This window comes from Hyperolius riggenbachi, chromosome 6, assembly GCF_040937935.1.
Source record: "Hyperolius riggenbachi isolate aHypRig1 chromosome 6, aHypRig1.pri, whole genome shotgun sequence".
Classification (NCBI taxonomy): Eukaryota; Metazoa; Chordata; class Amphibia; order Anura; family Hyperoliidae; genus Hyperolius; species Hyperolius riggenbachi.
The window spans coordinates 148,858,576-148,876,521 of record NC_090651.1 but is presented as its reverse complement, the minus strand read 5'-3'; the positions used below and the strand labels follow the sequence as shown (position 1 = coordinate 148,876,521).

The following is a 17,946-nucleotide window of genomic DNA, read 5'->3' as shown; positions in this document are numbered from 1 at the left end:
AGAATATCTGCAGGCATCCTGCTGCTCACAGCACTGCCCTCTTTCTTTCCCTGCTACAGTTGACTTTAGATGGAGCAGTAGCGTGTGTACAGAGCATGGAGCAGCAGTGTGTGTACAGAGCATGGAGGAGCAGTGTGTGTACAGAGCATAGAGCAGCTCAGGTATGAGTCAGGTATGAGCACAGTCTTGTGTCCTGCTGTGTGAATGTTTCACTTTCCCCTTCATAAGCTATGTTGGCTGTCTTCGTTATTATCTGTATCCAAACTGCTCCTGATCGATACCATTGTCAATCAGGAGCAGATCGGACATTTAGGGAATAATTGTCAGATCCTGTCAGTAACAAGGGGAAATTGCATTGTGTACCCAGTACGATAGCCTACCATATTATTATACTGTATTGTGTGTGGTTGAGGGAGACCTTTCAGGAATCCCCCCTTTGAAAATCCTGGGTTTGCCCCTGGTATTGAGTGCTGCTCGATGAGGGAAATAATGCACGTAATCCAGTTTAGCATGAGGCTGCAATATAACAGAAAGTGAAGGGGTTTAAATACTTTCTGGGCTTGATTCACAAAGCGGTGCTAACTGTTAGCATGCTTGTAAAAAGCCCATTTTCACGCCAAAAAACACTTTGTGTGCGCTAACTAGCATTCATGCGCAAAGTCCCACGCGCAAAGTGCGGTGCGCGCAAAATGTCGCATCGTGGTGCGATGAAAACGGTGCACCTGATGCGACTATAAGGGCGCATTGAGTGCGATCTTATCATCGCACTATGTGATGTTAAGGTCGCACCCAATGCGCCCCTATAGTCGCATCAGGTGCACCGTTTTCTTCGCATCGTGATGCAATGTTTCATGCGCACCGGACTTTGCACACGCAAAGTTTTGCGTGCAGGACATTGCACGCAAGCTGATTCACTTTTCTTGGTGCTAAGTACTTAGCACCCTAGTTAGCACGCCCAAAGCCTTTGGGCGTGCTAACTGGGTTAGCACCAAATAGTGAATCAGGCCCTCTGAATGCACTATATGCAAAGTCTAGTTGTGTGGCTTGGCTCAATATTCATCAGGGCAAAATCTGTGGTAACCATAAATTAGCTCATCTATGAACAGGTGCTGCTGCCTTGCTGCAGTTCTTAACTTCAGCCGTCTGCTTAGGGGAAAGGGTGTGGTCAGACAAAGCAGTGTTCTCAATCTGAGGAAAATTGCACAGCGCTGAAGAGTAGCACAGTCATGACTTTTACCGACAGTATCTCCCTCACTACAGACTCGGGGCCATAACACACAGGCGACCCTAGTGCTGTGACATTTGTCTGCAACCTATAGCTATAGATTGTGATATGTTGCTGTGATGTGTGCCATGCAGCTAGAATTTAACTTTACTATTACTCGTAACAGCAATGCTGGCAGCTTTCAGTAACTGTGTGATTATATCCTGTTGACATGTTGCAGTAACAGAGCTGCCCTTGTTATATGGCCTTTATATGAAGGGTACATAAACAACATGTCACCGCTTCTATTTGCCACAGTGGAACATAGCAGCTGTGACTCAAATATGTCATATTAGGTTTCACATATATAAGATTAAAACTTTTTCGAGAATGAGCCACATGCTTTTCAGCTAGAGTGAAGTTGTGAGGTCCTGCAAACCAATTAATGTGTGTATATTTATTATTATATATTTTTTATATATTATTATTATTATAATTCCAGCTGCAAAGAGCATTACTGAATCTTCTCCTTGGACCTAGCATTATATGGCAAAGTGTGTTATTTCAACATAAGCTACTGTTTTCCAACACTAAAAAGCTACTTAACTTTTCTAATTTTGTATAGCAGTAATATTCTAGAGCGGGAACGGTGGGAAAGGGGGGGGGGGGGGAGGGGCGGTGGGCCCCATGGTTTGCCAAGGGGAAAAAAAACAACAAGAAAGAACAATTTGTCACCAAAACATATAAAATATCTCCACTTATGTAAGAATGATCTAGATACAGAATGTGGTTATACGGATTTTAATTATCACACATTCTGTGCAACTTTATCTCTCCCCTCATCTGACAATTTGGCAGTGAACACAAGATTATAGTTAAAATGCTTCCAGATATACAGTGGTATAGCATACTTGAGCAATGATGCTTTCCTCCCCCCATGGGTATGAGTGGACATGGCAATGTACTTACAAACAAGGTAAAAAGCATGCAGTGAATGGACACAGAGATATACTGTAGCTACCCTTCAGTGGCATAGCGAAGGAGCCAAGGGCCCCAGTGCGAGTTTTAGTCAGATGGTGCCCCCAAGCACTTTATTAGTATTATTGATTCATAAAGTGTGAAAGCTTAAAATATTCTAAGGACATCTTTAGTGTAAGAGGTGCAATCTGAGGAGGGAAACCATTTGTTAATGTCTGACAACACTACTCAGCACACATATAGAGGTGATCATTGCCAGAAAAGCACCAATGAAAATCTAAAAAAGATGGGTGAAGGAGGACTCCTAGTCCAGGGGCCACGGTGCGGTCACAACCTCTGCAACTCCTATTGCTACATCACTGCTACCCTTCCCTCAAACTCTGGATATATTTATACGAGTTCCCAATGATTTTCCTAGTACTCACACTGCATCCATAACGCATCCACCTCCTTGAGCCCCACTACATCATTTAAATATAAGTACATTGTATTTTACAGGATGGAGGATGGAATACAGAAAAATGACAAAGGCCATGAACACAGTAAAGACCACCTGAGACCATCTTTCTTTTTGTCCCCATAGCAGTAGCACCGGTTGCTATAGGTAATTCTATGCACCTGCAGAAGTGTGAAAAAAAAACTTTAAATATCCCTATCTACTCAGGAGTTTCCAAAGTATAAGAAGATAATCATGCACTTCCAGTGAAATGTTAGTCTTAGTAAGCAGCATGGCGGCTATGATGTTAGCACTCTTAGTGTACAGCTGTATCAAGGCAAGAGTGCTGTAACTGTGATAAGGGTCAGATTCCCCCAGGGGCACAGTCTTCATAATACCAGAATAATTTCCCTAGACTTGTGTTAGTTTGTGGTCTGTAGTTTCCTTCCATACAGGCAGGGGCATTGGCGTAGCTAAGGTGCTTTGGGTCCCAGTGCAAGTTTTACATTGGGCCCCCAAGCACTCTATACATTGATATGGTGCACCAAAACCTGCTAAGGACCACCACAGTATTAGAGGTGCAAGCAGAGAAAAGGGACAGTTTGTTAATGATTACCACTATTCAAAGCATCTATAGGAGTGATACCAGCACAGGACCAATAAAGAGCTAATACTGCCATAGAGGAAGAGCCCCACTGTGCCTCTTTGGCCCAAGAAGGGGGGGGGGGGGGGGGTCACAAGCTCTGCATCACTTATTGCTATACCACTGGGTAGGGAAATTAGCTTGCCACCACAACTGCCCTTGAACAGACAGTAGACTGTGAGGTCCACAGAGGGACAATTAGTGAAATGAATTCTTTAATTTCAGATGAAGTGTCAGCATTATATAAATGTCAAATATACGTGTTTTACAATTAACCCAGTAGTTTCTTCTAATTTGTAAATGAACAGCTCCTTTAGCGATATATTTACATTAGCGATATATATATTTATGTAGAATCTAAGAACTATTGTTGCCCTTTTAGATCTTTTCCAGTGCACAGAGAATAAGAGTCATTATTGATCTGAATAATGAATATAGCTGTCATCCAAGTGCAGCATCCACATATTCCATGCTTTTTAAGTAAAAGTAAAATCCCCTTTCATCTTTTGAGTAACACAAATTACACATGACTGTGGAAGAACATCTCTTACCTGATATAAAGTGATTTTGGTCCCATAGAAGAAATCCAATCACAAGCAGTGGTATACAGGAGTTCATGGTAGTCCACGACACCTGGGAGCTGCTCCTATAATGTGCACAAACCAGTTGACATCAGGTTAGTAATTCTGGAGAAGTTGGTCTTAAGTATTAAAGAAGTTAGGCTTTCACATACGGTGTCTTTCTTATCAATCCTCTTGCAGCTTCCTCTGTGACTTAGAGCTCTCTGTATACCATACTATGAAACTCTGAAAGCAATGCTCAGCTCGGGCTACCTACTTCTTCAAAGCTTCCAGGAAGTTGGTTTGTCAAACCGCGCTGTCATTTCCTTAGCAGAATTAAGTGCCATGAACATGCACAGAAAATAAAGTAATAATACTTCAGTTAGGTGGTGCAGTTTAATCCTATTTTTGATAGCCTAAAGGACAGAGGTGGTTTTTTTTAGAAGTTAAATTGCTAGAGTGATATGTAAGTGGACCATTACCATGAGAACCAATGGATCCCAGTAGCTTTATTTAGACAGCTTAGGTGTCAAGGTGCTGTTATTCTAATACTGAAAGCCAGTAGAACACAACATCCAACTCAGCTTATGTAAGTTTTCATACACTTAGGATCATTTCTTTAAAACTCACTTTTTAACCATTCCACAGATTTTATATTAAACATAAATTTAGATCATTAGGATACCCAGGCAACAGGTATTGCTTAAAAGGAAATAAATATGGCAGCCTCCATATCCCTTTCATTTCAATTGTCCTTTAAGACATTTTGTAAATCTCAAATCATAATTTATAACACACTAGCTGATGGCCCAGCTGGTGTTGACTCCACCCACTTTTTCTAACCCTAAAATACAATTAATAAATTACTCAATGACCTAGTTTGTGAGCGTTGCAGTCTTTGGCATCAATAAGTTGCATTAAAATGAAACAAATCTGATTGGCTGTGGCTCCATCCCCTTTTCTGAATTTGAACCTCAGTCACCCAATGACCAACTGTACCAGGTTTAAAGCTTTTGCCATTAACAGTGTAAGAATGACAGCAATTAAATATTCCCCTTGAAAATCAATTGTTGAATTTTGATTGGATTTTGTAGGCTCCACCCACTTTTCTGAATATTCATCCCAGTCACCCAGTGACTAACTGTGCAAAGTTTGAGAACCCTACCATAAACAGTGTAAGAATGGATGCATTTTACATTTTCCCAGTGAAATTTATATTTGTCTCCACCCACTGATGACCCAGCGTTGCCCGGGTATGTATTTGGCTGGTTTTGGCTGCGCCCACTTTTTTAATCCTAACACACAATTACTCAATGACCAAGTTTGTGAGTTTTGCGGTCTTTGGCATCAATAATTTGCATTGAAATGATACAAATCTGATTGGCTTTGTGGCTGTTTGTGGCTCCACCCCCTTTTCTGAATTTGAACCCCAGTCACCCAATGACCAAATGTAACTGGTATGAGGCTTGTGCCATTAACAGTGCAAGAATGGCAGCAATTCAATATTCCCCTTGAAATTCAATAGGTGAATTTTGATTGGCTTTTGTAGGCTCCACCCACTTTTCTGAATATTAATCCCAGTCACCCAGTGACCAACTGTGCAAAATTTGAGAACCCTGCCATTAACAGTGTAAGAACGGTTGCAGTTTACATTTTCCCAGTGAAATTTGTATTTGTCTCCGCCCACTTTTTGGTTATGGGGATAATAAGTATTCTATATGATATTCCAGGTAATGTACTAGGTGTCTGCTAAATTTCATTAAAATCTGTTCAGCCATTGTTGCGTGGTTGAGTAACAAACTTCTAAACATCCAAACATTCGCATTTATAATATTAGTGAGATTTACTTTTTGCCAACTATGCCACAATTCCAATAGGTCACAAGTAATGTTGGTGTTCGAATTCAGGATCCTGCATTTGAAAACCCAAATTATATCGAACACTTCAGCACCCAAGCTAGTGGACAGTTTCATGGGCTGCGGTCCACACCGTGCTTCACGTGATTCTAATGCTCCTTATAAGCCGGAAGGAGGAAACATCGGAGTCATGCGAAGCATGGTGTGAACCACAAGTAAGTAACCTCCTGTGACTGTAAAAAAAAATTCTCTTTTTGTGCAAAATGTCTGAATCCATGAGGTCTGTATCGTTATTAATGATGTAAAAAGTAAAATCTTTTGCATGGAAATTCAAATATGGCGATGCTGAGAGGCTTGTGAACTTTTTTGCATTGTCAATATTTCTGTATAACTCTGTCCTACAATGTTATCTTTTTCACACAACATGTAAAAGCTGATAAAAAGAACAAAGATACTGTAAACAAATGAGTCACGCATTTATGCTGTGAATACACGGAGCGATCTGGTGGCTCGATTAGCCGCCTGATCGACTCCTGTCGGGTCCCCGCTCGTCCCCACGGCCGCCGTGGATCGATTCCGCTCGTCCCCGCGGGTGCTTCCTTATCTTCTGCTCCATTCCCCGCTATTGTCCGCCCACGGGGACTGAGCGCGGAATCGATCCGCGCGGGTATCGGACAGGTTGGAAATGATCAGCTGGGAGCATCAGTGGCTCGATACACGGTACAGAAACGTACCGTGTATCCCCAGCATTAGGGATGGCACAGTGGATAGCACTCTTGCCTTACAGCACTTGGGTCCCTGATTCAAAACTAGGCTAAAACACCATCTGCATGAAGTTTATGGGCCCGATCCAATGTAATTTTTTCTCCTAAGTTTTCTCCTAGGTGATATTTTTTAAATAAAATTCCCTTTAAGCCTCCAGCAAGAAAGAAAATACTTTTTTATCTACATTTTGGTACATTTTTTAACTGAAGAGTGCAAAGGCTATTTTAACCAGTTCACCCCCAAGGGTTTTTACCCTAACGGACCACAGCAATTTTCACCTGTCAGTACTCCTCCCTTTTATTCCCTAATAACTTTATTACTACTTATCACAAGAAAATGATCTATACCTCGTTTTTTTTGCCATGAATTAAGCTTTCTGTGGGTAGTACATGTTGCTAATAATTTTTTTAATCTAAATACGCTTTCATGGGAAAAATACAAAAATAATGGAAAAAAATCATTATTTCTCAGTTTTCAGCCATTATAGTTTTAAAATTAAACATTCTCCTGTGGATAAAACCAACACATTTTATTTGCCCAGTTGTCCCGATTATTAAACCGTTTAAATTATGTCCCTATCACAATGTATGGCGACAATATATTATTTTGAAATATAGGTGTACATTTTTTTTTGTTCTGGCCATAATTACAAGCCCCTATGTAGTAAAGTAAAATTAATTTTCCTTCATAAAATATACATTAAAAAAGCGCAACTATTTATTTATTTATTTTAAGCTGATTTTTTTTTTGTACAAGCATTTTTTTTTGGGGGGGGGGGGGATTGGAAGTGTAATTTATTGATTTTATTAATATTGTGTATGTACATAGTATGTATGTGCCTGTATGTGTAATATACTTTTGGGTCACAAGATGGCGCTAGTGAACACTCTCCCATTATAGGAAGTGATCACTTTTTTCTTCTTTTTACATTTTGTTAAACTGTGACAGTTTCCTGTTTTTGTGAATGGACGAGGCCGCTGTTCACTGTCACGTCCATTCACTCCAGGCATTGCGATTGGGTAGAGGACCATTCGGTCCTCTTCCCCAATCACTTAACACGGGATCCTGACGGAAACTGCGGCGTTATCGGTGCGCACACGTGCGGAGCAGCGGCGGGAACGCGCGATGTATTAAAACCTCATGTTCAAACTATAAAAGTTGAGCCAAAATGTAATGACATACAACGCCATGGATGAATATTTACCAAAGTAATATATAGAAGAGAAAAGCCATCCATATAGCATAAAGCAATCAAAAATTGCATACAATAAGTCCGTGAAAAAATGAACAATTTTATTGGGGACATATCCCTTTAAAAACAATTAAAACATGGCCAGGGATACAGGTCTGGCGTCATCAAAAATAGTATATACAATAATATTCATCATAAATTACATTAAATGATATAGTATAATAGTATAATAAACAAGGATGATGAGGCAACAAATCCAAAAACACTCAAAGACCTACGCTCACCTGACACCATCTATATCTGGCTGCTCAATTGATAACTGGGATAAATGCCCGTCAATAGTGAGAAAATAGATAGAGTGCTTACCACCAAGATCCCCGCAAGACAGTCAGGCCAGTACCCCCCGCCGGATCTCACATGTATCGCAGACCCCTCTGCTTCGTCGGAGATAGTCAGTCAGGGCAAGGAAGCCCCCTTATATCGTGTTTGCGCAGCGCACAATAACGCTGCATCTGCCGCGTCTACTTCCTGGTGGACGTGGCCACGCCCCGTGATGTCACCGCGCTGTGCGCTCCAGCTGGCGCACCAACGCGATGACATAGTCATTGAAGACGGGCAAGTGTATTTGCCCATACTCCGGACCGAAAGTATATCAAAAATATTAAAAAGAAACAGAAATAATTAAATAAATAAATAGACTAAGATCTAACCTGGACCGAGTGCTAATAAAGGCATCTCTAAACAGTTATGTTAGATGGAATTCAGCGCCCATAGATTCATAAATATAATACATCTTACAATACACCTCATACATAGCCATAAGTACATACAGTATTTTTGTGCTATAATTATACACAATATAAATAGTATCACCATTCAAGATGAGTTAACAATTAGTTTGGAAGCCCATAAAGTGAATTTATATAAACATAGACAAAAAAGTATAAACAGTGAAAAAACTTGTATATATTTTAAAGTGCTGTTATGCCGTTTCCAGTGGTTCATACAGTATTTGATCTTCTAGTGTAAAGTGTCCTAGTGCAATCTGAAAGGTTAATATATATAAAAAAAAAAAAAAAAAAATAATTGATAAATATTCATATAGAGATACATATCAAAACAGCATCAGGCCGCTACTCACTTTCAGCCCCATGGAAGACATTATATATCTACTTACAAGTGCCCATACCATATTCTGGTGAGATACAATAATTGTTACAGCATGCCGTTACTCACTTCCGGCATGTGCAACCCATAATTATGTTATAGTGATATCCAACCTTCCACATTGTGTCACCTCACAATTGTATTATGGTGAAATCTCACCTTACACATTGTGTCACCAACTGAGTGTCCTAAAAAGTGCATCGTGCATAAAAGTGATAACAGTGAAAAAAGTGACTAGTGCTAAGGATTAATAGTGATAGGTACCAGCTTTAGTGATACTCACCTATCAAATGCATTTATAGAAGCGCATTTGCACAAATCTATATAGGTCTGAAAGAAATTATTTTAGTACATTAAAACCCATAAAAAAAAGCCATAAATATCAAAACATGGTAAAACATCAGCCACCTTCAAAAAAACGTCTACTGAGGGAGATAACAGGCAAAGCTGAATTCATCATTCAGTCCTGCCGGGCTGCGAGTTTGTAGTTTATGAATCCATCTCATTTCGGCACGAAGGAGTTTGTTAATTATGTCTCCTTCTCTGATATTTGATCTAATATGTTGCAGTCCAGTGAAAACCCACCCTCTTAGGGATCCCCCATGGCTATTAAATGCATGTGTTGCCAGCGTTGTTAGGGTTTTCCCATTCATTTTATCCCGTCCAGCCAATTTTGCTACAGACACATGTTTTTGTAGCCTCACTTTCAGCGCGTTTTTAGTTTGACCCACATATTGCCACCCACAAGGGCACTGCAATAAATAAATAACAGCAGTGGTTTTGCAATTAATAAAATCATGTATATAATATTTTCTCCCAGTGTTTTTACAGGTTACATATTTTGTGGCCTTCATGTTGGGGCAAATTGAGCAATTTCCACATGCATAGCTCCCCTTAATCCTCTTACTATTAGTTGATCTCTGAAAGTGGCTGCTGCACAATATGTTTTTCAGAGTGGGTGCCTTTTTGGCTGTGACACTAGGGTGTTCGGTCAAAAATGGTTTTAGTTCCCTATCATTCAGTAAAATATTCCAATGTTTGGAAATGATCTTGTACAGATCATTCCATTGGCAATTGAACGGGGTAGTAATTCTCACTTTCCCACTTTGATTCTTGTTTTTGTTAGATCTCTTTTTAGGTTGTAATAACTCAGATCGAGGGGTTGCTCTTGCCCTCCTCATTGCTGTCTCTAGACATCTTCTAGGATATCCTCTTGCCTGAAAGCGCTTTTTTAGAAATTCAGCCTCGAGTTCAAAATCTGTTGCCCCTGAACAATGTGAGATCCGGCGGGGGGTACTGGCCTGACTGTCTTGCGGGGATCTTGGTGGTAAGCACTCTATCTATTTTCTCACTATTGACGGGCATTTATCCCAGTTATCAATTGAGCAGCCAGATATAGATGGTGTCAGGTGAGCGTAGGTCTTTGAGTGTTTTTGGATTTGTTGCCTCATCATCCTTGTTTATTATACTAATATACTATATCATTTAATGTAATTTATGATGAATATTATTGTATATACTATTTTTGATGACGCCAGACCTGTATCCCTGGCCATGTTTTAATTGTTTTTAAAGGGATATGTCCCCAATAAAATTGTTCATTTTTTCACGGACTTATTGTATGCAATTTTTGATTGCTTTATGCTATATGGATGGCTTTTCTCTTCTATATATTACTTTGGTAAATATTCATCCATGGCGTTGTATGTCATTACATTTTGGCTCAACTTTTATAGTTTGCTTGTGACAAATGGAATCTCTTTGATTTCTTATAGAGCCTATACTGATTCTAAGATGAACCTGGACTTGTTGGACACATTGGAATCTTGTTGGGAAGATAAATTAAAAACACTGTTTGTAAAGGACATTGTGAGCAGAGCTGACGATGGAATATCAGAGGATGTGAGACGCATCTTTCATGAGTTGAAGGATACGCACATTTCCTATATCAAGACATGGTGGAATGTTAAGTCACTGGAGGGGTATGATACTGAGGGTATTTACCCACGTGGGCTGCGAGTACAAATATTTCCATCTTGGCAACTCAATCCAGAGAGGAAGAAATTATGGGAAGCTGGGCTAGCTAGGTGCTCTCATATCGTTGTTGAAATGCTCCTTGATTATGATAGAGAACTACTTGATCATTTGAAAAGCAAAATAACAGATTTAAAAAATCAAATTATTCAGATAGGACCTAAAGCCAGGATTGAGACTTTTATGATTGAGCTCAAAAAAGAACTGAGCAAGATTGAACAAGACATTATCAACACCAAAAGGAAAAAATTGGATAGAGACAGGATGGACTATAGTCTCAAAAAGGCTTTCCTATGGAGACATTCCGGGAATCCTAAGGGTAAGGGTTTCTGGGGAAGAAAGAAAAGACACCCCAAAAAGGGCAAAAATCCCACAGATGATCCCCCTAACAAAGAACCCCCCAAACCACGGGGTAGTAGTGTTACCTCATATGTGTCTGATTCTAGCGATGTGACTGGATCTGATATTGAAGGAACACATTATGGGAGACAAGGGGCTTCCTCATCACGTGGTACAGATTATCGAGATGACCCAAAGGTCAAGAAACGGAAATATGGACAACATCAAACTGATGACGAGGTATTACAAGTGATTAATTTATCAGCAAAACCATTATTACCCTACGAAATTAAGATTTTATCTAGGGGCCTATCATTTGCTCCTAAAAACCAGATGGATCACTTTGAGGTATTAAAGGATATCTTTTTGTTTTGCAGGCGTCTAACGCTTAAAAAAATGTATGGCACTAAGCCCCTACAGAATCAGGAAATGATTGATCTAGGATTCGACATACAGGATCAACAAATATTGGATGATCTACTGGATTTACTTCAAGAGAATGAGAATTGTCAGGTGAGTGATTCTGGCTTTAGACCTCCCTCAAAATTTGTGCCATCATTCACACCGGAGATAAAGATCTTCTTTGATCTCGTGTGCAGAGATTTGCAGACTATTGGTAGGCCTAGGAAATCGTTTAGCAATTTAGATCCTTTGGAACAGAAAGCGTTACAGTCACTACGTGCTAGAACAGACATACTCATAAAAGAGGCTGACAAGGGGGGAAATGTGGTGGTTTGGCCAATCGAGATGTACCTGCGGGAAGCTAAGCGTCAACTTTTTGACACAAAATATTATCGGATATTACCTTGCAATCCACTTGAACGGTATCAAGTGGATTTTAGATCCCTTCTTGATACAGCAAAGATGGAAGGTGTGATCTCGGATAAGGAATTGCAATTTTTGTGGAGGCCAAAACCGACCATTGCAACTTTCTACATGCTTCCTAAAATTCATAAGAATGCCTTATGTCCCCCTGGTAGACCGATTATTTCGGGGATAGGAAGCATGACAGAAAAAGCATGTCAATTTATTGACTCGTTTCTACAGCCTTTGGTGATATCTCTGGAGTCTTATATAAGAGACACAGGCGATTTATTGAATCACCTAGATGGTCTGGAGTTATCTGAGGACACCTTACTTGTCACATGTGATGTTGAGTCTCTTTACTCTAACGTAGGACATGCAGAAAGTATAAGATCAATTAGATACTTTCTAGATATGGGCAATCTGACTTTAAAGAAGAAAGAATTCATCCTGGAGATGATTGCATTTATATTAACGCACAATTTCTTCACATTTGATTCAAAGTATTACTTGCAGATAAGGGGCGTTGCAATGGGGGCCAAGTGTGCCCCCTCGATTGCTAACCTCTATCTTGGTTGGTGGGAACGGGAGATCGTGTGGTCAGAGACGTTGAGTCGTTACCACCCATATATACTTGGGTGGTATAGATTCATTGACGATCTATTAATATTATGGCAAGGACCACGCGATCTCTGTGTTGAATTCTTTCAGGTATTGAACCAAAACAAACTGAATCTATTTCTCACATATAAAATTGCTGAGAATCAGGTTGAATTTTTAGATCTAACAATAAAAGAAGGACCCACGGGTTCCGTATCCACCACCATCTATAGAAAGCCGACAGCAGTCAACAGTTTGTTACAATATGGTTCCCACCACACTACAAAGTTGAAAAAGAATATACCAGTAGGTCAATTTATTAGGGTGAAGCGCAATTGTTCAGGGGCAACAGATTTTGAACTCGAGGCTGAATTTCTAAAAAAGCGCTTTCAGGCAAGAGGATATCCTAGAAGATGTCTAGAGACAGCAATGAGGAGGGCAAGAGCAACCCCTCGATCTGAGTTATTACAACCTAAAAAGAGATCTAACAAAAACAAGAATCAAAGTGGGAAAGTGAGAATTACTACCCCGTTCAATTGCCAATGGAATGATCTGTACAAGATCATTTCCAAACATTGGAATATTTTACTGAATGATAGGGAACTAAAACCATTTTTGACCGAACACCCTAGTGTCACAGCCAAAAAGGCACCCACTCTGAAAAACATATTGTGCAGCAGCCACTTTCAGAGATCAACTAATAGTAAGAGGATTAAGGGGAGCTATGCATGTGGAAATTGCTCAATTTGCCCCAACATGAAGGCCACAAAATATGTAACCTGTAAAAACACTGGGAGAAAATATTATATACATGATTTTATTAATTGCAAAACCACTGCTGTTATTTATTTATTGCAGTGCCCTTGTGGGTGGCAATATGTGGGTCAAACTAAAAACGCGCTGAAAGTGAGGCTACAAAAACATGTGTCTGTAGCAAAATTGGCTGGACGGGATAAAATGAATGGGAAAACCCTAACAACGCTGGCAACACATGCACTTAATAGCCATGGGGGATCCCTAAGAGGGTGGCTTTTCACTGGACTGCAACATATTAGATCAAATATCAGAGAAGGAGACATAATTAACAAACTCCTTCGTGCCGAAATGAGATGGATTCATAAACTACAAACTCGCAGCCCGGCAGGACTGAATGATGAATTCAGCTTTGCCTGTTATCTCCCTCAGTAGACGTTTTTTTGAAGGTGGCTGATGTTTTACCATGTTTTGATATTTATGGCTTTTTTTTTATGGGTTTTAATGTACTAAAATAATTTCTTTCAGACCTATATAGATTTGTGCAAATGCGCTTCTATAAATGCATTTGATAGGTGAGTATCACTAAAGCTGGTACCTATCACTATTAATCCTTAGCACTAGTCACTTTTTTCACTGTTATCACTTTTATGCACGATGCACTTTTTAGGACATTCAGTTGGTGACACAATGTGTAAGGTGAGATTTCACCATAATACAATTGTGAGGTGACACAATGTGGAAGGTTGGATATCACTATAACATAATTATGGGTTGCACATGCCGGAAGTGAGTAACGGCATGCTGTAACAATTATTGTATCTCACCAGAATATGGTATGGGCACTTGTAAGTAGATATATAATGTCTTGCATGGGGCTGAAAGTGAGTAGCGGCCTGATGCTGTTTTGATATGTATCTCTATATGAATATTTATCAATTATTTTTTTTATTTATTTTTTTTTTTTTTATATATATTAACCTTTCAGATTGCACTAGGACACTTTACACTAGAAGATCAAATACTGTATGAACCACTGGAAACGGCATAACAGCACTTTAAAATATATACAAGTTTTTTCACTGTTTATACTTTTTTGTCTATGTTTATATAAATTCACTTTATGGGCTTCCAAACTAATTGTTAACTCATCTTGAATGGTGATACTATTTATATTGTGTATAATTATAGCACAAAAATACTGTATGTACTTATGGCTATGTATGAGGTGTATTGTAAGATGTATTATATTTATGAATCTATGGGCGCTGAATTCCATCTAACATAACTGTTTAGAGATGCCTTTATTAGCACTCGGTCCAGGTTAGATCTTAGTCTATTTATTTATTTAATTATTTCTGTTTCTTTTTAATATTTTTGATATACTTTCGGTCCGGAGTATGGGCAAATACACTTGCCCGTCTTCAATGACTATGTCATCGCGTTGGTGCGCCAGCTGGAGCGCACAGCGCGGTGACATCACGGGGCGTGGCCACGCCCACCAGGAAGTAGACGCGGCAGATGCAGCGTTATTGTGCGCTGCGCAAACACGATATAAGGGGGCTTCCTTGCGCTGACTGACTATCTCCGACGAAGCAGAGGGGTCTGCGATACATGTGAGATCCGGCGGGGGGTACTGGCCTGACTGTCTTGCGGGGATCTTGGTGGTAAGCACTCTATCTATTTTCTCACTATTGACGGGCATTTATCCCAGTTATCAATTGAGCAGCCAGATATAGATGGTGTCAGGTGAGCGTAGGTCTTTGAGTGTTTTTGGATTTGTTGCCTCATCATCCTTGTTTATTATACTATTATACTATATCATTTAATGTAATTTATGATGAATATTATTGTATATACTATTTTTGATGACGCCAGACCTGTATCCCTGGCCATGTTTTAATTGTTTTTAAAGGGATATGTCCCCAATAAAATTGTTCATTTTTTCACGGACTTATTGTATGCAATTTTTGATTGCTTTATGCTATATGGATGGCTTTTCTCTTCTATATATTACTGTATTAAAACCTCATGTTGCCGTTAACAGGCTAAAGCATGATGTTTTAATACGTGTGATTGTCATTAAATGGTTAAACAGAAGATATCTCCTAGGAGAAAACTCATGAGAAAAAGTTAATTGAATCGGGCCCTATACGTTGTATTGCATAGGTCTCCGTCTAGGCACTCCAGTTTCCTACCACATCCCTAAAACATATTGGTAAGCTACCTGCTCCCTCCCAAATTGTCCTTAAACCATGATAGGGACACTGGACTATCACTATGTGAGGATTAGTTGTTAGGAACACTACCACCTACTGTGTAAAGTGCTGTAGAAGATGTCAGCACATTATACTGCATTATACTGTCATTATCCACAATAATAATGACTTAATTTTTTTCTAAGCTTAAATATGTAACTTTTTTTGCTTTATAGGTTTTAGGTCATATTTATACAGACATATTGAAATGTTAAAATGCTCCAGTACCTGTGAATTGCCAGTCTATAGAGGACTCTCATTTTGTGTAGTCTTGTTGGAACACAGAAAATGAGTAGGAATGTTTTTTCATACTCATACTTCTCATAACCGCGACACCCTCACACTTCCTGCCTGTGTGATTGGCAATAGCCACTAATGAATGAGCTCAGTGCTAGCTGAAGTCATAGCTGAATACATATAAAATATCTCTTGAGCTTGAGGTCCCTTTCACACTGACGCGATGCATTGGCCTGATTTTACCGCAGGTCAGCTCTACGCCATTGTAAGTCAATGGGGCCTTTTACACCGACGTGATGTGGCGGAAGTGACATACTCGCTGCTCGCATCGCACTGCAATGCTAACGACAGTTCTTGCCCCTGCCCACAAACACAGAAGATACACTTAACTTTGCATACTGCCCATTTGAAGGCAAATATGGTGCAAATGTTCTCCCATGTTTGCGTGGGTTTCCTCCAGGTTCTTCAGTTTTCTCCCACATTCAGTAAACATTTTGATAGGTTAAATGTGAAAAAATGCATGTATGATAATCAGAGCAAACACTGTCTGTTCCCTCAGGCTTTCATTAATACTGTCGGCATCCTCAGCATTTGCGGTGTCCAGAACTATCATGTACCGTACAGGTGGTCTTTTTCATCGGAACTGAAGCAACAGATCCGTTGGCAACTGACATGTTTGAATATGTTTACACTGTCAGTGGGAACCAGGCCTAAGGATGCTTTCAAACTATGCACAATGCTTTGCGCTAGGGTCACAAGAGGGATAAAAAATGGCTTTGTGCTTAAAGAGACATTGAAGCGGAAAAAAAAAATATTATATAGTGAATTGGTTGTGTACTATGAATAATTACTAGAAGATTAGCAGCAAAGAAAATATTCTCAGATTTTTATTTTCAGGTATATAGTGTTTTTCTAACATTGCATCATTCTCTAATATGTGCAGATTACACAACACTCAGCATTCAAAATGATTCTTTCAGAGCAGTCTGTGAACTAATGACCTCTCCTCTGGCAGAGAAAAAGTAAATAGTTCAGGAACAGTGGAGATAATAAAAGTCAGAAAACAGCCCTCTCCACGACTTTGAAAGTCGCAGAGCTTAATTACTTTTTTGTATAGAGCTAACAACTGGAGTTTCTTAACTCTTCCTGTACTGGAAACAATTAGACTGATGTATCTGATCTTAATGTTTTATTCCTTAGCTGTACTACACATATAAATCATAATATCACAAAAAAAATTCGCTTCAGTGTCTCTTTAAGTGTGTGATGCACCGCATACAGTGAAGCATACAGTACATTGAAAGTATGCTTCACTGCCCCTGTAAACGTGCAAATTGCAGTTTGTGCACTGTGAGCTGTATACACTATTGCTGGCTGAAGAAACTGTTGTTAACTGTGTTCAACACTTCATAAGCTAGTCAGCAGAGGCGTGAAAAATTATTTCTATACTTGATAAGCTTTATCATAGTTCCATATACAAATGTTAAAAGTGGTTAGCCAGGATTTCCAAGCCCCCAATCTCCACATACAAATTGGCTATGCCACGCTGCATGTATTGCTCTATGTAGAGGGGAGGAAGAGGACAATCAGGAGATTGGCATTGCTAGGGGGATGCAGGAGGTGCAAAATGAATGTATCAGGGGCCATATGCAATTTACTTTTTCACTTGAGTTTTCTCCTAGGTGAAATTTTCAAACTTCTCAATAAAATGCCTTTTACACCATCAGCAAGCAAACAAATACTCAAAATAATTTTGATAGTACTTTTTCAACTACATTTTGGTACTTTTTCAATTGCAGAGTGCTAAAAAGTTATTATAAATCGAAGATAAAAAATGTTCTCCTAGGAGAAAAAGTGAATTGCATATTGCCCCAGGTGACACAAGTAGAGAAGCTGACACCCAGGACCAGGCTGAGAGATGACAAATGCTGTAATTAGATCAGGCTAGTGACTGATCTGCTTCTAGCTTCTTCCATAGCAAAGTTCAGTTCTGAGCTGTAGTGCAGATGAAACCTCAACTCAACAACCATCTTCCGCCAGAAAGCTTGCACAGCAGGAGTAAAGAAATACATGTGGGCATAGACACATTGACCAGCACAGGGGAGATAACAGTGATGTGG

At 39.6% G+C, this 17,946-nt stretch overlaps 1 protein-coding gene across 2 annotated transcripts in view; it reads right to left on the bottom strand.

Moving 5' to 3' along the window:
* The window catches only part of PTPRC (protein tyrosine phosphatase receptor type C), a 414,848-nt gene extending 410,786 nt beyond the window's left edge, over window positions 1-4,062 (bottom strand). For both annotated transcript variants that reach the window (XM_068240076.1, XM_068240078.1), the window contains exons 1-2: window positions 3,995-4,062; window positions 3,813-3,907 (exon numbers count right to left, since the gene is read on the bottom strand). In XM_068240076.1, the coding sequence (XP_068096177.1) occupies window positions 3,813-3,879 (67 nt within the window). In that variant the 5' untranslated portion in view covers window positions 3,880-3,907; window positions 3,995-4,062. The remainder of the gene's footprint in view (window positions 1-3,812; window positions 3,908-3,994) is intronic.
* Between the last annotated feature and the right edge of the window lie 13,884 nt (window positions 4,063-17,946).